Source organism: Rhinolophus ferrumequinum, chromosome 5 (assembly GCF_004115265.2).
Source record: "Rhinolophus ferrumequinum isolate MPI-CBG mRhiFer1 chromosome 5, mRhiFer1_v1.p, whole genome shotgun sequence".
In the NCBI taxonomy this organism is placed as follows: Eukaryota; Metazoa; Chordata; class Mammalia; order Chiroptera; family Rhinolophidae; genus Rhinolophus; species Rhinolophus ferrumequinum.
In genome coordinates, this window is record NC_046288.1 from 61,856,366 (window position 1) to 61,877,090 (window position 20,725).

Genomic DNA, 20,725 nt, shown 5'->3' on the forward strand with positions numbered 1-20,725 from the left:
CAATCACTTAACTTCTTGCTGTACCTCAATTTCCTCATCTGTAAAAGGGTACAGTGAAAAAAAAAATTATCTCACTGAGTTTCAGAATTATGCAAGATAATATCACTGAAAGTACTTTGTTCAGTGTAAAATGTTATACAGCCATAAGTTATTGCTTTGTTAGGTATTCAATGAACTTACTGAATGGGTACACAAATATGTTGAGAATCATGACAATATTTTAATAAGATGCATACTTTTTCAAAGGCGTGAACCACTACAACTCATGTAAACTGATGCTTACTTAGCACGGCACACAGGACTTGGTTGGTAGCCAGTATATGTTTTTCAAATAAAAAAATGTAAAACAAGAGGAAGTGTACCAGCTTGTCCATACTGAAACTGCTAGAAGGGATAAACAAATCAACGTGAAAAGAGTAAAAGGGAATGAATGCATCTAGTGGTAGACTGGAGAATCTACACAGCTGAGTGCCTTTTAGATGACAGATACTAAGGATTTTAATTTTAAAAAATTAAATTTTTGTTTATTGAGGGAGGAGGTTAGACACGCTTAATTTTGTAGGAATTAGAGGAGAAGCTTAATTTCCAACATATTATTAAATTACTTTAAACATAACGGAAATTTTTTATTCTTCAGAACTCTACAGTTCCAAAGATTCTTTTAATTTAAGGATTTAAAAATCTGTCTAAGATAACAACTCACAGCAAAACAATCTCCACCACACAAACCTGTTCATCTGAATTCTCATTAACATCCCTTTAAATTATGTGAAAGAGCTAACACTTAGCTTAATCTGACACCTGAAAGGGCCACTCGGATATTTAGCTTCTTTGCAATTCCTAGAAGATCAGTTTATTGGAAGAGATCCAACTGCATAAAATGCGAACCTTTACAACAACCTCTCAACCTCAGGATGAAAAAAAGATGTGTAAGTGCACATAAACACACACATACAGTACACACAGGTGGCTTCTGAAAAGTTGCATTTCTCTTAGAATTACCCTATAAATTCAAATTTATGCCTACGTTTGTGTTTTGAAGAATTTTAAAACAAGCAAAACACTTACTAGAAAAGTCACTTGAGTGACGTGAATTTCTTCACAGTATGTCGTTATGTGCACTGATCTATCCGAAACGCCTCCTTCCCTGTCCATTTCTACAGGCCCAAGTCCTACACTTTCTTCCAGATCTAATTCAAAAGCCTCATTGCCCCTCTACCCAAGCTTCCTCTGGTTCCACCGGCCAAAGATAATTCCCTGTCCTCTCGCTCCCGTGACGGCTAAGTTACCACCGTCTCTTATTCGCACTCTCAGGGCTCCAATCATACTTCACTTGATGCTGGTGTCACTTGTGGGCCTGTCATCTCTCTCGTTCCAAACAAGTTCCTATAGGGCAGGGGCTTTGTCTTACTCATCTGTAACAGCAGGTAAACCACAGTGTTTCCAAACTTGAAACGAATCACGAGGTAGAATCTAAGAAGTAGGTGGAGGGCGAACAGTGCTCTACTCCACAAGATTTTAACTCAGAAAATCGTATTCAGAAGACCGGTGTCTGGGGCCTCGCTCCCCAAGGTGGGTCCACAAGCAGCAGCCTCAGCATGGCCCTAGAGCTTGTCAGAAAGTCACTCTAGGCCTACGCACCAAAACCTGCCTTTTAACCAGAACGCCATTAAAGAGGCACCTCAGAACCTGAGAAGCATTCATCTGAAGAAGTGTTTCTTGAACTGTACATTGTAACACATTAGTAGGCGGGCGTATCAATTTAGTGGTCTGCCACGGACATTTTAAAAATAAAACAGAATAGAAAATACCAGTATGTATCGCATGTTGTTGACAGTAAGTTGTTTTGTGAAATCTAATTTTAATTGTTTGTGCGTGGATGTGTGTGTGAACCATTTTACATCGTGAAGTGTGTTTCTTACTCTTGGTTATAAGAGCCTTTTTAGAAAAGCAAAGGCCACATGCCCAGGAGGGATCTCGGAGTTCCTGTGGTAAGGAGCTGGCTGCCACAAAAATTCCTTCTCTCTCGCATCTGAAGCCCTCTGGTGGCAGAAGGAAAGCTGACCTCCCCAGCACAAAACCCGAAATCCCCACTTTGGCGGCTAAAACGTTGAACTGACCAAGTTTAAACATGCTTAAAAGCACTAAATTAAAACAAGGAGAGAGAGGTTTGTTACCCAGGGGAACCACTGGCTTGCTCATTATCGCAAAACTGTGCTTGGTGGCAGAGGCAAGGGCTGAAGCTTAGTTGTGATGTTTAATCCTAATCAAAGAGCCAGCCGAAGGATAAAGTTTCAGGACTTAAGTTGCATATATCTCCGAGTTCACTAACCCACTTTAGAGATTTTCCTAATTTCAATTATTTTTAATAGTGGAAAGTATATTTGGGAAAGAAACCCACTGGTGGCTTTCTGATGAATTAGATCTCAGTGGTCTAAAATTGTGATCCGTTTTTTTTTTGTTTGGTTTGTTTATGCAATGGCCATCTGCTTTGTTATGTAAAACTTTTATGTTATAGTGTGATGCATGACCTCCACCGACACCAGGAAGTTTAGAAGCACCAAACTTTTCATGATTGAAGCGATGAGGCCTCTTTTGAACCTTTGATAGGCCTTGTAGATGGGGGATGAACAAGACCTATTTTAGCTTGTTTCTTCAGGGTGTCGTATAAAGAAAAACGCGCTTACTTTGCTGGTGTTACTTAATGTGCTAGACATGGAGCTGTCCAGATCCAAACTGGTGGAATGTTCCTGCAGGCCTCTGGCTTTATTACCCTACATAAAGAAAAGGCAGTCAAGTTATGATCCTGGAGGCTTCCACAAAGGCATCAGCTAGAAGCATCTTGTTTCACTCACATAAGCTGAGGGAAAATCCGTCTACTGAGAAATGCTGCTGAGCACACATATACGTATGTATATTAAGACAATCGATGTTTCTTTCACTTTTTTTTTTTTTAAATAACACGCTAACCCAAATGACTTTTGGATTAGTCATCTGGCAGTTTTAATGTAGGCGCGAAGAAGAGTCAATTCATCCATGAAGAAAAGCAAGTACTACCGTGAATGTACGCAACAACTCCCTCTCAAGTCACAAGTCATCTTAACCTGCCATCTGCATGACACTCACACAATACCCTGTTCATTTGGGAGCTCTCTAAGGCAAGCACCCCCGACCCTGGTTTTGTAAATGGACTGTTTTTAACTATCTCTAAGGATGCAGCAAAACTCTCAGAAACATCTTCAAACAAAATAAAATTTAACTTAAAAATTAACAGCATATGTTTTAAATGGAGTGTGCTAGGAAAACAAAAAGAATTATAAGAAGACACTGCAAGCTCTAGAAAGGCATCAAACTTCGATTTCATAAAAGTGCCATCAAAGGTATTCATACTCATTGGGGGTGGGAGGGTGCTAAGTTTTTAGAAAACTCCAAGATGGGTGCATATGTATACCTTGCATTCCTATAGCGCTGCAGTCCGCAAACTTTTCTGTAAAGGGCCAGAAAATGAATTTCTTATGCTTTGGGGGCCGTACGGTGTGTATGGCAACTACTCAACTCTATACAAAAGCAGCCCCAGACAACAGGTGAAGGGATGGATATGACTGTGTTTCAGTAAAACTTTATTTACAAAAACAGGAGGTGGGTGGAATTTGGCCTGTAGCTTTACTGCGAGTTCCACACACAAAACAAAAGCAGCTGACAGTATCTAGATTTTAAAGTTGTACGTAATGACACTAGGGAGAACCGAACCCACACCTGGGTGTATCCAATCGGTGCCCTTTATAGGAACTGGCCAATGAATAACATTCTTTTGGAAGACAACAAAATAAATTCCACGGGGTATGGTACAATACAAAAAGAGTAGATAATTTTTTTTAACCCAGGCCAAGTTAAAAACTGAATTCAAAGTGTAGATAACATTGTTCTAAGACTGAAATGACATTAAAAAAAGATTTCATCCTTCTATACTTTATGAGTACTGATAAAATAAAAGCAAAGAATTGAGTATTACGCTCTCTCAAAAAGTGATTTAACTTAAATTGGGAGAAATTATGTTACTTACCCGGGACAAAATACTTTCTAAAGACTCTGTTAAAGATCTCTTCGCTTTGTTTTTCAGCATATCTAGCCTAAATCGAGTGGCACTAGATGGTAATTCAGTTCCAATATTCTCTGCTGCAATCTGTGATGTCTAAAAAGTGAAACCAAGAAAAGTTAAGTCACTTAGAATGTCCTTCCTTTCTTCCTTTTTAAAGGAATGAAAAATCTCTAGAACGCACCTTTCTGACCCCAGGCCATTATTCTGTATGTGACCTCAACTGATCTGCTCCTCAGTGACATGGCTGCAAGTCCAGGAAATAATTTTGCCTCAAAATGTTGCTTTGTCTACTCCAAATGAAATAAAGCAATGTGCTTGGAAACCAATCAACTAACACAGCAGTTTAGAGCTGGGATCTGCAGTCAGATCAGAGATCCATCATTCATTAACTGACCTTGTGCAAGTTACTTTCTCTGGGCTGCAATTTCCCCTTCTGTAAACTGAGCCCAACCTCAAGATCTAATCAAAACGCTGTGTTGTGAGAGTCAAACAAGTAAAGCCAGTAAAGCACTGAGCACAGCTTCTGGTATAAAGGTAGCTATAATTAGCTTTTCAAAGTAAAATAACAACTACCTTTTGAGGCATTTCAGAGGGTGAGACAAAATAATCAACTGAAGAATCCGTTCTCTCTGCTTATACTAATCCCTTCATTCCCTTCTTGGAGCTCTGTCTTCTCTGCTCTTTCCTCTCTCCCACCTATGGTTTCCATCAGCCCTTTCATTCTCCTCTACCACCAAGCTTCTCTTCCTTAACTGACCATAACAGGAAACTAACAACATAAAGGAGTTGTTTGCCAATCACTAAATGAAGTTTAACACTACTTATTAACAGAGACATTAAAAAAAAAAAGGGTACTACAAAACACTCTGGATAAATTGCTTCCTACTTCTTTGATTTCTTACCTGATTGTTTCGCATAACCCCACCCCCTTTGGTCAAGTTGACATTTTGTGGGTGTTGAGAACAGTGAGGAGCATGGCCTCTGCAGCTCAATGCCCAGGTGAGATGCTTCTTTGCTGCTCCCTGGCTATGTAGCCTTGGGCAGGATACTACCTGCTGCCCCTCTCAGTTCCTCCACGTGTAGACTGAGGATGCACAATGAACTTTCCTCACAGAGCAATTATGAGATTTAAATGAATTAATATACATTAAAGCACTCAGAACATACCTCACTCTCAATAAACATCAGCTATCATGATTATTGGCTATTGTATTTGCTTTCTACTTTATAGAAAACGTTACAGACATATATTTTAAACCTCCTGGAACCACTCTCCTTCATCCACCTGCAGAAATAACCCCTCTCCTGAATTTGGTGTGTATCATATCAACTCATATTTTGCAATTTTATATATGTATGTATCCATAACACATGTATGTTGGTTTACATGTCGCTAAAATTTTAAATGAATGTATCATCCTGTACACGTCCTTCTATAATTAGTTTTCTTTTTTTTTTAATTCAAGTTTATTGGGGTGACAATTATTAGTAAAATTACGTAGATTTCAGGTGTACGACTCTGTATTACATCATCTATAAATCCCATTGTGTGTTCACCACCCAGAGTCAGTTCTCCTTCCATCACCATATATTTGATCTCCCTTACCCTCATCTACCATTCCCCCTCCCCCCTTACCCTCTGGTAACCACTATTGTCTGAGTCTGAGTTTTTGTTTCTTATTTGTCTTGTTCTTTTGTTGTAATTAGCTTTTTTCTTTCAATGTTGTTTTTGAGATTTATCCATGTTAACAAATGTTCTTTGATTCACTCACTTTAATCAGAGTGTAGTATTTCACTGTTTGATCGTAACACTGCGTATTCATATTCCTGTTGTTAAACATTGATTCCTTTTACAAACGAGACTGCAGGAACCTCTCTTGTACATAGCTCCTTACCACAAGTATGAAAGTTTTTGCAAGGTAATTAATTAGGAATGTCCTTGCTGGGTCACTAAGTCTTTGCATCTTCAGCTGTACCAGATACTGTCAAATTACTCTCCATAAATGGTACCAATTCATAATCACAGTATCAGCATGAGTTCACCTTTACATGGCACTGCCAGATTTTTAAAGTTCTGCCAGTCTGATGGGTATAGACGGTCTCTTAATATGTCTTCCCAATTCCTACTGCAATTAAGTATTGTCTATTTTATGCAGTAATTTACTTGTCAAGACCTTACATCTTCTTTGCAATAATGAAATCCTAATTTGCCAATCAATGTTGTACATTTTTCAAGGCATAAAAGAAAGAAAAGATTCTGATAAGAGCTACATTCAGTTTTGTCCAGTAATCCAGAACTTTGCTTCTATGAGAATTGGAGCATGCACTACAACAATGACTTAGCTTAGAAATTCCAGAAGGAGAACTGTCATTTATCTTTGTGTTTTTCACAAAGTACACCAAGTATACCGTTTCCCTGAAAAGAAGACCTAGCTGGACAATAAGCTCTAATACGTCTTTTGGAGCAAAAATTAATATAAGACCTGGTATTATTATATTATGTTATGTTATGTTATATTATATTATTATATAAGACCCAGACTTATGTAAATTTTTGTTCCAAAAGACACATTAGAGCTGATCGTCCGGCTAGGTCTTATTTTCCAGGAAACATGGTACTGTGGACACTTCATACTCACTTGGTAAGTAAGGAATGAGTGCATCTGCAATGATCACCAGACAGACCCATGGGACGAAAATAAGACCTAGCCGGACAATCAGCTCTAATTAATCTTTTAGAGCAAAATTAATATAAGACCCAGTCTTATATTATGTTAGATAAGACCCAATCTTATATTATAGTAAAATAAGACCGGATCTTATATTAATTTTTGCTCCAAAAGACGCATTAGAGCTGATCGTCCGGCTAGGTCTTATTTTTGGGGAAACATGGTAGTAGATCTTACATAGACACAAGAAACACTGCATTTATGTTTTTCTTTTTTTAGACCAGGCCATAAGTATCTCTGTATGCTTAATTCAATGATTCCTCTACTCTCCTCTATTATCTAATAAGATTCTTTTTCATGTCTATCACCATAATTCAAATATAACTTGAAAATAATTCACATTTAGAAAATATTGTATTCCTTGTTTATTTTAAAATAAGCATCTAGAAGCTTCTCCTCTGAAGATGATGCTGGTTCCTTGATAAGTTTCTAATATGAGCTCTAGAGTGAATTGTACTGCAGTCATCGTATTGTCCATCCCACAATAGATGGGTGAACTCTAGACATGAAAGTTTGAAGTCAAGTTTTAAACTCTGATGCTACACTGAAGTTTATTAGTTCAGAACCCACCATCTTATGGTGTCACAGCACATCTACTAGCAGCTTTATTCATAGTAACAAGCACCATCAAAAGAAGAATGGAGAAAAACTGTAGTACAGACACAATGGACTAAAAAGGAACAAACTACTGATAGGTGTAACATGGATGAATATGGAAAACATGCTAAGTGAAAAAAAGCCAAAACTGCAAGAGTACATGCTGCACGATTCCATTTACAAAAAGTTCTAGTTTGGAAGATAGCATGTTTCTGTGTATGTGTGATGTTTCACAATAAAAAGTTTTTGTTTTTTTAAAACAAACAAACAAACAAACAAAATAAGTTCTAGAACAGGCAAAACTAATGTATGGTGAAAGAAATCAAAATAGTAGTTGCCTAGGGGAGAGGGTCGTGAGGACTGACTGGAAAAAGGGCTATGGGGGTACCTTCTGGTATGATGGAGGATGCTTTCTATCTTGATAGGGGTTTGGGCTTCCTGAATGTAGGAAGTCTTCAAAACTCAACAAATGGTACACTCAAGATTTGTGCAACTTACAGTATGTAAATTTCATCTAAAAAAAGTTGTGAACAAATACTGAATTCTAGTTAATCACATGCACGCTAAAGAGTTTAGGGATAAAGAGCACTGATATCAGAAACTTACTTTGAAAGACATCAAAAATAAGGTGGACTCATAGACGGACAGATAAATGGAAAAACAAATATAACAAAATGTTAAAAACTATAATCTGGATGGTGGGAACATGAATGCTCACTGTGTGATTCTTTCAACTTTTCTTTATGTTCGGAACTTTTCATAATGAAATGTCAGAAGAAAGAAAAACTTATCTGGAAAATGAACCCAGGCAAGTCAATGAGCAGTGAAATGACAGTACACTTTGTTAGTGAAGCTCCTAAAAGGCATGATTAAGCTGATGTCCGTGGACCACAGAGACATAGGCTCCATCGCAACCTAGCAAACAGGCGTGACCTGTGCTGACATGTTCTTGTCTCTAACATCAGTGTGATAACATCCACCTCAAAAAAGTTGTGGTAGAAGCAATGGAGTAATTCATGCAAAGAATTAGAACTGTATCTGGCACAATGGCAAACATTCAATAAGTGGCAGTTGATTTAATATTATTTATTTTTGCACCGGCTCTGTGACTATAAGTAAAAATAATACGCCCATTGACTAAAACATGACACCCTCTAACTTTATTATAGATATTTGCCCAAAGTAAACCCTTGTCAGAAAATTCATTTGGCTTGTTTTCTATTTTATGAAAAGGGTTTCTCTGGCAGATATCCAACAGTATCATGTTCTTCTTTGAAAAGCATGTATAGCATCGCCACTAGCTCTGAGAAGCATGGCCCTGAGTCTGTGCTCTTGTTTTCCGTCCACTTGTGAAGGCCGGTGGCCACAGAAGTTCACTGTCAAAGCCACAGTTCTTCTACCTCTCTCTAGGTCAAGTCATGACACATTTTCAAAGGCTATCAGAGCTTTTAGGTGAAGCAAGACGGTAATGAAATCCATGTGATTAGACTATTTGGTAGCAGAAGATGAGAACAAGATTTTATGGGTGAATCTCAAAGCTTCATCTGATTGATATTAAGCGGGTGCTGCTCTGAAAAGCCTGAGAGGATGTCCAGCTTGAGGGACACGCAACCACACCTGGGGATCATGGCAGCAGACATGAGTCTCTTGGGTAACAGAACATTTAAAAACCTTGAGAGAAAGTGCTACCCAGACACCCGTTCCACATGGTGAGATGTGGTTTTTTACATTAAATTCTTTGATGTTTTCATATGGAAAAAAAACCCCAAACATTAAATATATTTCTCCATTGGATTAATCTATGTCCAAATCAAAAAGACATTACCCTGTTCTATAAAAATAAATTGGCACTTGGGTCAAAACTTTCCATCCACCAAAAATGCTTCATTCTCCTCTAGCAGTTACAAATTATTTCAAAATTATCAATTTCCTGTTGGAACTAGTTAGGGGGAAAAAGTCAGAACAGGGAAAAACTATTAGTGCACAAAAGGGGAAAAAGAGGAATGGAAATAAGAAAAAAATAGGTTGAAAAGTGAACTCAAGAATGAACTGAGAAGTTAGACTGGGTGGCCCACCCAAAAGGCAGGAGCACAGGGCTCCCACGCCATCTGAAGGGTACAGGCTGGGAAGGGAGGAATGTCAACACACAAAGGCCAAAGGCCAACAACACAGACAGTGCTGGTATTAGCGTCACTGCTAAGGAACCCTACAGTTGGCCAATAACACTAAACACGTTATCAGACATTGTTCGTAAGCTCTGAGAGTTTAGGAAAGGCACATGATTGCCAAAGCCAAGTGAAACGTAGAAATCAAACGGGGAACGCTTTGGATGCTGTGTGTGCATCCAAGTAAAACCGCCTCATGGTTAACTTATCAGAAAAGCAGAGGCTATGTATGGGGGAGAGAACATGGAGGTGCCTTTAGGAGAAGCATTCAGTAAGTATTTGAAACAAAAGCAGTATATTTTTGGAAAATTAAGGAGTTTTTTGAACATCCTTCACTGATTTTTCTCTACATTTTCTGGACTACAAGTAACTTACACAGATATAAAATGCATGCTTTGAAGCTTAATGGTTATTATGAATTGACTTACACAGAGTCCGAAAGACACAGGAAAACGGTCCATTGCACTGTGTGTACTGAATGAATCCCAAACGGGAAGCTCTTCAAAGACAGAGACCTGCAGGCAGCCCCAGCCCGACACAGCACCTCTCAGAGAGAAACGCTACGCAAAGCTGGTGGACAGCAGAGGGTGGCAGGCAGACTCCGCACCTCCTCCATGAGAAATGGGATTAACAGACGTTCTCTATGTGAACAGCACATAACCCAGGCTCGCCACTGTCGCAGCTGATCTGTGAGCGGTGCTAGCCTACATTCATACAGCCTTGATATTACAAAGAACTTCTAGGAAACTTTTGTAATTCTGAAATAGAATTACCATTTCCGTTTTACTACGGAGAAAGGGAGGTGAAGGGAGGTTACAGAGACTGGCTCCCAGCAGTCAAGTAGCTTGTCATGGATGTAGCTACTCTTCCACTTCATTCCTGATGTGTAAGACCTTTTGTCAGAGCTTCATCCCTACTACAACGTATAAAGAAACTTTATACCTTCTCCAAGCACATTCCCAAATTTTCCTTATATGTATAACAAATGAAAATAAAATACGGGGACAAAAACTGGTTTCAGAGCTTCATAAAATCCTCAAAACTCTTTTACACAGTGTCCTGATAAAATTATAAGAGAGAAACTGCCATACCTGCTTTATCTCCCCAATATGGATGTGAACTTTTTGTTTCTCTTCATACAAACATCTCAGGAAAGAAATAATCAATTCATTCTCTCGCTGTTCATTTCTTGGTCTCAATTTCTTAAGAAAAAAAATAATATATTACACTTATTTTTAATTATCAACAACAGTGCTAAACCACCCCTCTGGTAATGCCTACAGCATCTATTCATGCATTTAACCGGTGCTTTTACCCGATCATCTCACTAGGGGGCACCAACGATCCCAAAAGTGGAGATAATTTTTAAAAAGAAACAACGAAGCCAACCAATGGGCCAGATTTAGCTTTTGACCTCTGATGCTCTGATACCTAAAATAAATATTTTACATCAGATAGAGACATAGTCAAAATATTTAATAAATAAATAGTCTTGAAAACAGAAGAAAAGAACAAAATCTGTGTAAACACCCAGAGGTCAAGAGCCATTGATGGCTACGCGTTTATAAACTCTTACTTATGGTTAGGGAAATGGAAAGGAAAATAGCAACTAGACCCAGGGTCAGGGTTTCACATGTCAAATGTGTTCGTCATGAAGCACTTTCTGGAAGCACACGAAATTTCATGGTATGGACTGTTTTTTTATTTTTCCTATTTTAAAAACTCTCTCCACTTCTTCTATTTTTTAAGGCAGGGTGATGGCAAAGCAGCACACTGACTAGATAGAAATCGGCACACGTAGATTCTGGGTGCTGCCTGGAAGTGTGACCAAAGGCAAGTCATTTCATCTTAGCTTTCTCGTCAGTTCAAATGAAGATTATGCATGAAATAAACTCCAAGGTCTCCTCCAGCTCCCAATCTTAGAAGACCATCTAGTTTAATATATTATTTCCTCTGACTATGAAGAAAACAAAACTGAATTACTCTGGAGATACACAAAGTTCCTAGTCTCTCAACTTTGGAAACGTATCTTTTTTTCTATTGACAATTACCTACTGTCCTGCTCCTGGATCTCTCTCCCTACTCCAAATGTTTAGCCTGCCCTTTAAAGCAAAGCTGGGGTATAATCAAATGGATCGACTAGACCAGAGTCTGAGTCTCGGTCAACACCACTTTTGCTCCTTCCCCAGCTAACTAAGAAATAAGGATTTTACCTTTCGTGTCACAGGCTGTAGCAGTCAAGGCAACACTAACCCAGACAGACCTTCTAACATTCCCTTTCTTACAGAAAAAGATAATTTTAGAAGATAATTTGTTCCTATTACTCAAGGAAAAGATAGTACGTGATTAGACGGGGTTCTTTTCATTGAGGGCTTCCTGTTCTTTCAAATTGCAGATTTAGGGATTAAATATTTTACAGGCTAGAACAGATGCTCTCAAGCTGCATTCCAAGCCATGAACTTTTACATTATAAAAATTTTACATGTTTTAGGCAACAAGTGGATTTCCCAGAGAAAGTTCATTAGATCTTCAAAATTGGAAGGTGGTGGTCACTACCACAACCCTAACTTGACCCTGCTGACCCCAAGAAGGTTATGGATATCTACGTGTTCAAAAGCCCACGAAGCAATAGGAACTCTCATTCAGTCCTGGTGGGAAGGGAACTTGTACAGCCCCTGTGGAGACAGTCGGAGGTGTTTTACAAAACTAAACATACTCTGACCATATGATCCAGCAATAGCACCACAACAACTGCTTAGTATTTACCCAAATGAACTGAAAGTTTATATCCACACAAACGCTGCACACAAATGTTTACAGCAGCTTTATTCGTAACAGCCAAAATTGAGAAGCAGCCAGACATCTTTCAGTAGGTGAATGGATAAACTGTGGTACAGCCACACAATGGACTCAGCACTAAAAAGAGTTATCAAGCCATGAAAAGACCTGGAGCGACCTTAAATGCATATTGTTAAGTGAAAGAAGCCAATCTAAACGGCTAATTACAGTATGATTCCAACTGTGTAACACTGGGAAAGGCAAAACTAGAGACAGTAAAAAGATGAGTGGTTGCCTGGGGTTTGGAGGAGTGGGGAGAGAGAGAGGGATGACCAGGCAGAGCACAGAGGCTTTTTAGGGCAGGAAAACGATTCTGGATGATACCCTAAAGGTGGATATGTGTCATCATACATCTGCCAAAACTACAGAATGCACAACGCCATGAGTGTGCCCTAATGTAAACAATGGGCATTCGTTAATAACGTGGTCACTGTTAGCTCATCAATGGTAACAAATACACCGAGGCACCAGGGTGTTAATGGGGAACCTGGCTGGGGTGGGAGGCACAGAGCGGGGAGTTTCTGTGGGAACACTGTGCTTTCTACCCAATTTTTCTGTACAGCTAAAACCACTCTAAAAGATAAAGTTTATTAAAAAAAAAAAAAAAAAAAAAGCCCAGGAAAGAGCAGCAGAAAGAAATTACAAGAAGCCTCTGAGCAGGTGCAGGCACCCGAGGGTTGACCCATTCTTTCTTCTTCTGTATCTTTCATTCAACCTTTGGGCTCCTTGCACAAGAAAATGTGTATTTTTCTTGGAGAAATTCTTCATGCTCACCTATTTCAAATTATCACAAAAGGCTAAGAATGCAGTAATAAGAGGAGCATTATTAACCCCTTTTTATTTCTCCCAAAATACACCTGAAAGACACTATTCGAACAGGCACAGAATGAGACTACCGCTGAGCACCATGTCCTATCCCAGTTGCTGTCCATGAAAAACTGAAGCCAAGGAGCAGAGGCTGTGCCACAGAGCTCGTTCAACATCAGAGGAAAGTCACCAAAGCAGGGACATACATTTTCCTGGGGTCGTGCAAGGTCAAAAAATAAATCCTTCCTTAAAATAACTGACCATGATTAGGGGCTACCACTGTATTGAGATAAATGATTAGCAAGGTGTCATCGCTTCACTGCCTCCCATGTGACTCACCATCCTCCGTGGTGGCAAATCATTATTTCCTCAAGGTGATTGCATTTTACAAACATTCATTAGTCAGAGAGACAAGTCTGGGAAGACAAGTACTGGGAATCAATACTTGCTGGGAATCAAGTTGGATAGCATCACTTTGCAGTGAAAAATTAACTTGCTTGTCCAAAATGAACCTACGGTGTCAGAAGTCAGGATGGTGGTTACCTGGGGTAGAACCGAGGACAGAATCTGAGGGACTGGAAGCGCCCCTTAATCTTGGTGCTGGCTACACAGGTGTACTCACCTTGTAAAAATTCACTGGCCTACACACCACTGACTTGTGTGCTCTTCTATGGTTATGTTATACTACAGTATTTTGTGTTTTTTTGTAAAAACCATACAAAACAAGTAACTGTCTGTTAAATAACAAAGCCAATTTTGTGAAATGAGTCTTCACTTCATTTCTGAGTGGCCTATGAGTTGGTTGCAAAAGTGATTAAAAAATAAATTTCCAACACTGGTTAATGAACACCAGAATGCTGAGAAAGTCTGCAGTCTTTTGAGGAAACTTAAAATGTCAATGCTCACTTGGAAACTATATCCCAGCACCTTTTCTAAAAATTATAATCAAATCTTATAAGAAATAATTTTAAAACCATGGAAAATCCAATGACATCAATGTATGTTCTTCACAAAATTTATCTACTCAGTATTAAGTCATTGCCTGAAACACACGCATTCAGATGAAGAGAATTAGATTCTGAGACATTTTCTTCACTAGCCCTCCTTTGGCTTAAAGGCAGTTTTTCATACTGAAGAGACCAGTTTGGAGTCGGTGCCTGCAGCCACTAGCAAAGCAGCACTGGAGGACAGTAAGAACCCCAGGAGTCATCTTCACATATGCCCAGTTAGATATGCTTGTAAATTACAGATTTCAAACAGATTATAGACAAAACTGTGGCTTTGCAGTGTCGCCCATCATGCATCTTCTTATAAAGAGAAGGGTCAATATGCCCACACGCCGTCTGGCACTAAATTCTCTCATGTTGCTCAGAGTTGGCTCATTTGCAGCAGGGATATTCTCCAGCATCATCTGCATGGTAATTACGGATTTCTTTCTCTATATGGTTCTGCTTGGGTGTACGTTACCCCAACAAAGCATACATAATAAAGATTATGTATGTTTTAATAACTATTTAAGTAATCACGTACCATTAATTTCAATAGTAATTACATTTGTCTCATGAAAATGTGCCCTTGGAGAGTTCTTCAGAAACAAATTACTCTGTGGGAAAGACTGTACAAAGGAAACTATTAACCATCCTGTAAGAGGACTCCTGATACTGCAAAGCCACCTTTCTCTTTATGATCTTTTTGAAATGTATGATTTTCAAACACATTAGCAGGCACTGCTACCTAAAAAAAGAAACAAGTGACTTGGTTTATAAAATGTTTTATAAAAACCCTGAATGGTCATAGAGGAAATAATTCAACAAAACTATCAATAAGCCATTAGAAGAAGATATCCGTGTCAAATTTGTATCATTCAAGAAAAGAACTGCGCTTACAAGGGTGGAGGACAAAGTATGAGCTGGCTTTTCAAACCCAGTGACTTCTCTTTGGTCTTTAACGAATCAAAAATCTACAGAGCCTTCTAGAACAGCATAGGGACTAACTGAATACATTCTTTTAAAGTAAAACTGTATCATGGCTTTTCTCGAAAGTCTCTGCCATAATGTACTGGGGTGTCTAAAAACTTGTACAGGTCAAAGTGAATCTCAGAATTACATCCATTGGAAAACTTCTCGTTGCTGCAGAAAAATATTTTGTGTATTTCCTATCCTGATTCATCGCACTGTTTTGGGGAAAGCTACATGGTGCTGTCTAAATAAAAAAGAAAACTCACACTAGAGGAGGAATATGCTTCTTTTATGCTTGCTAGAAAGATGACCCCCAAAGTGACTGGATAGCACTAGCAAGTGTGCCAGCATCAGAGGGAAAAGGCCCCGTCTTCCATTGAAAATGCATTAACGATCAGAAGCAAATTGTTCATCCATGTATCTATTTATGAATTCCAAGTCCAAATCACATTGAATTTGTTTGAACTCTAAAGATCTTTCAAGTAAAAAAACAAGTAGTGTGTCTCAAGTCGATTCAAAAGAAAACAAGAACATTTAAAGGCAATGAAAAATCCTAACAGTTACATTGTAAGCTAGTTATAAAATTTTTAAAAATCTTCCTATGCTTTCTTTTTTCCTTCTTTTTTTAATTTTTTTATTTATTGGGGTGACAATTGTTAGTAAAATTACACAGATTTCAGGTGTACAATTCTGTATCACATCATCTATAAATCCCATTGTGTGTTCACCACCCAGAGTCAGTTCTCCTTCCATCACCATACATTTGATCCCCTTACCCTCATCTCCCACCCCCCACCCCTTCATGTGCTTTCTTTCTAGAAATATATGCCAATCCTACTACAGAAAGAGAACAGGGATTGAGAGAACTCTAACATGCGATTAAAAGAAAGACAATCCTTTAATTTTTCACACTAACAGAAAACAGCTCCTGGGCCCTAACTGTACAGTCTTTCCCCCAATGAGGAAGGGACAGCTGCGAGCCTGGTGCTGTTTCATGACCCTCTATTTGCAGGACCCGGCGCTCTCCTTCCCCCAAAGAGAGCTATTTACTCTTTGTTCTGATGTGCTCTCCTCCCTAGAAAAGTGCCAGGAAACCCCAGAAGATGCCCCTGGGCTACAGCAGACATGAAATTTTTGATGAGCTCATTAAAGATTCATAATGAACTAACTACTAGCATACCAGCACGTGCAGCATGGTTTCCCTGAGATACGACCCATCCAAATGCGAGGACGAGCGCGAGTTTCTAGGTTTAATGCAGAAAGCCCATGGGCTTGGTTTTTGTTTTGTAGTTTGTGTTTATGCTTAAGTCTGATATATAGCTTTAAGTAGATACCATCTAAATTTAATGTCAAAACAAAAGCAATAAAAGAGAGCAACAATTAATGTGCAATTTCACGTATAAAATGTCGTCTCCTTCAATTCCCACACTTCAGGCTGAAATCCTGAGCAGGAAGGAGCTGGCAGAGGCTTCCCATGGAGCAGACGAGGGCTCAGGGACCAAAGTCCAGGCTGTCTATCCAAAGCTGACGCTCTTTCCACTTTATAATTTCCTTTTTCTCATTCTAAAATATTTTTAAGGGCGCACTTCCCTAGTTTTGTGGTTTTCACATGAAAACCAAGAACTGATGTGAATCTGGCCCCTCCCTGAGGCTGTCACAGCTTCAACCAAGAGGAAACTCAGGGCCACTTCTCCGGGCTGTGACAGCTCTGGCTTGCTATGTTTTTTTTATCAAAACACTTCACAGGTAAGCTGCTGCCTCTTCTTTCCAGATGGAGATTAAAACCTAGTACTGTACCTGAACCTCCTCGAAAATCATTGCTTGTTCCTGGTTAGTTAATGTTGTCAGGTGCTTCTGAAGTTCTAGTTTGGTTTTGGAAGAATTCATTCCTAGAAGAGAAACAAAGGAGAGATGAAAACATACGTAAAGGTGATGAGGTGGAATGAACACTTGCACACTCACTCCCTTTCTGCTCTGACCCTCCACCCCCACTTCAGGCGTTTGAGGTTTCATGGAAATTTTGATCTGATGATGACAGCGGTGAACATATTTCAGTTACACCCTCACGTATCAGGCGCTGTCTTAAACATCAGACTTGCATCGTTTCATTTAATATTCACAACAATCTCATGAGGAGGATTCGATTATTCCCATTTTATAGTTAAGGAAACTGAGGCCCAGAGAGCTGACATAATTTCCGAAGACCGCCACCTTGGACTCTATCTCAGGTCTGCATGGTTCCAAATTATGTTTTTTGCCACCACTCCATGTTAAAATATCTCATACAGTCAGAACATAGTCCTCCGAACATGATAAATTCTCATGAGTATTTACTTATCAACTTGATCACTTTTCTTAAGGATCACTTACTACCTATCTGAATACCGACCAACAGTTTTCTCTTGCCCGTTAGGCTCCATCACAGAAAACTGAGTCACATGGTAACAACTTTCTTTTTAACACCACTTGCTTACTCATAGTCTTAAGACCATTTAACTACCATTACAGAGGACTATGAGAAAAAGTTATAAAAATAAAGTCAGTTGTAGTGCCCATTAGTAACTGATAGTTCAGAAGAGTTCTTTCTTTACACATACTTGACTCAGACCTTATTCTGCCTTTTCTTGGTGCCAGATAAATGTTACACATGATGAGATTTAGAATGAACGGATTTACTGACCTAAACTACCATAAAAAAAACTGCTGTCAATTACAGATATACCTTGTTTTATTGTACTTGGCTTTATTATGCTTTGAAGATGTGTTTTTTATAAATTGAAGGTTTGTGGCAACCACCAGCAAAAAGATTGTAACTCGCTGAAGGCTCTGAAGATGGTTAACATTTTTTAGCAATAAAGTATTTTTTAATTAAGGTATGCACATTTTTTTTAGACGTAATGCTATTACACAATATAATGTAACTTTTATATGTACTGGGAAACCAAAATATGTGTGTGACTCATTTTACTGCGATGTTCGCTTTATTGTGGTGGTCTGGAACCAAACACACAGTACCTCTAAGGGTATGCCTGTACTTCTATTTCCAGGGAGGACCTCTTCTTATCCACCGGCCACTCTCTTTTCCTCCCTAGAGTGAGCTACACACTAGGAGGGCCAGGAGGGGACTCCTCTCAAATTTGGAACAGGGAATTAGAAATCACACTTCCTTGTGACAGATGAGTTTGCTGAGGTCTAGAGAAACTAGGTGACTTGTCCGAGGTCAGGAGCCCACCAGCAGCCACAACTGCCCCAGGACCCCCTTACCCCAACCAGTGCAGCTGAGGCAGAGCCCCCACACTCCTCACAGGCAGTGGCAGGGCTGCTGCCCCTTCTCAAACTGTTGCAGCCACTGCAGCTTCCAGAAAGTCCTTCCTCCCTCCCACCTTTGTTTGTTTATTTTTTTGCTAAGAGAATCCTAAGAGGCCACCATAAAAATTAAGGCCAATATTTCTTAAGTAATTGCTGTGCCACTTTGCTCAACACTTCATGCATAATCTCATTGAATCCTCAAAATAATAAAGTGGGCACTATTTTTAGTAATCCCAACATATAGATGAAGAAACTGAGGCATCGTGAAGTCAAGTATTTTATCGAAGATCATTAGCTAAGTCAGGGACAGAGTTAGAATTGGAACCATATCTGTTTGCCTCCAGAGACGACTCTTAAACACTCACTACCTCCCTTTACCCATAGACACACGGGCGCTTCGATACCAAAGTGAATTCACAGGTGGGTAAGAGTGCAGAAAGGACAGACAGGTTTTTGTCAGAGTACAATGCAGGTGCTCTTCCAGCAAGCTGTCAGGTCCTACAAGCCAGGGAGGCAGAGAGTTGATTTTACTGGACTAACTACTTAAATCCTGAATCAAAATAGTGTTTAAGTTTATGAGTAAAATAAGCCTGCAGTAATCACTAATGAAAAATCCTCCCTGCGTGTGGAGGATGCCTCTGTCACACTGTCAGCATCCTGTTTTAGACATACTGTCCTGTTTGACGAGACACATTCACATGTGGAGAGAAACCCCAAGCGCTCAGAAGAGTGAGACCGATTATACACTTCTAACAACCTTAGGTGAATTCACACAATGCAGACTATTCTCCGTATCCGGCAGGTACGGAGGGATCCTTCAACAAGTTGTACCGTTGTCTTCATCAGGTCTATTCATGAGGCCCTTCCTGCTGCACCCCACCCAGGTCCACTCCACCCACTGTGCACCTTCCACAGCCCCTCCTGGGTGGTTTCTGCAGCAAGGGGGGGGGGCATGGTCCACGTGATGCCAAAGGGCTTTGTAAGAGGAAGGGAGGCGAGGAACAACACGGAAAAAGGAAACCAGAGTCAAGGCCATCCCCAACCTGCAATCCCCGATCCCTCCAGCCCAGTGGTTAGTGAGGCCACCTTCACACAGGAGGTGCTGAAAGACTCGTAGGAGTGGGAGCTCTGATGAACGGTTTGGCTCTGCCAGAGGCAAATTCACTCGGAAAGCAAAGGGAAACCTCAGCTGAACTTCTTTTTTTTTTTCATATTTAGTGAAAGTATTAATTCATTCTAGTAATTCTGAAAATGCTCCTCTGAATTTAAAATAAGCAAAATACTATGTAAGCACTACTAGCAGTGGTACTCCAATCAAATACAGACCCGAACTCGACTGCACCTCTTACATGTTGCAAGCACATGTTAGAGTGGCGTGTCCAGTGTAATTAACACGTACGACATATTTATTCTATTTTATACATTCCGGGGCATAACGTGACTATATCAATGAATAAAACATCTTTAAGTCTTTTTTTTTTTTTTGTAGCCATGTCATAGGTCCTGTCCACGATTCATGGAGTTCTTGGCCAGACCATAAGTTCCTATTAGAACTACACTTACGGGAACACGCAATGAGCTTTACTACACCACTTCATTCTACTTATTAGAATGCAATACAGCAAAAAGCAAGAGCCTGGAACTGTTCATAAAGTAATCAGCATCTCCCCTAATAATGAGCCAAAAATGCTTCCCAGCAGGGAGGAAAACATACCTTCAACAACCTTCTCACTGCGCTATTTAATGTTTTTACATCTGCTTTGCTTGGATTTTATCAGGTAAAAAGATGAATTCAATGATAATTCCAAAACTACAGCTATAAAATCCCTACTCTGATTAAACTTTTCAGCTGTAACTTTCTGAAAGCTAAGCCAGACCAAAGAAAGATTTATCAAGTGTAACTCTGGAATCTTTCCAGTTCCTGCAGACCACGATCTGCTTTATCTTAAAAGCCAAAGTCACTGTTGGCTTCTTAATAAGCTCTTACGGGACATTTCTGTCATCGTTCACTTTATCTTGACAACCACTAAGGAAAGGGTTAGTGATCCTCTCAGATGGGATCTCTAGTTAAAGTACAACTTTTCTTGTTCCCAGATATATTTTGTACAATATCAACAAATAGTGGCAAGTAGGAAAACACAGATGAAAAATATTAATCAATCATTTTGATTCATTTTTAAAGAGCACTATAATCCCAGCAAATGAAACTGTGAAAACCTTAAG

General features: G+C 39.4%; 1 protein-coding gene across 4 annotated transcripts in view; it reads right to left on the bottom strand.

Annotated features, from left to right (window-relative positions):
* Nucleotides 1-20,725, bottom strand: part of TBC1D1 (TBC1 domain family member 1) — a 209,014-nt gene that overhangs the window by 79,516 nt on the left and 108,773 nt on the right. For all 4 annotated transcript variants that reach the window (XM_033106105.1, XM_033106104.1, XM_033106108.1 and 1 more), the window contains 4 exons: nucleotides 16,991-17,082; nucleotides 10,682-10,792; nucleotides 4,064-4,192; nucleotides 2,688-2,774 (listed from right to left, as the gene is read on the bottom strand). In XM_033106105.1, the coding sequence (XP_032961996.1) occupies nucleotides 2,688-2,774; nucleotides 4,064-4,192; nucleotides 10,682-10,792; nucleotides 16,991-17,082 (419 nt within the window). The remainder of the gene's footprint in view (nucleotides 1-2,687; nucleotides 2,775-4,063; nucleotides 4,193-10,681; nucleotides 10,793-16,990; nucleotides 17,083-20,725) is intronic.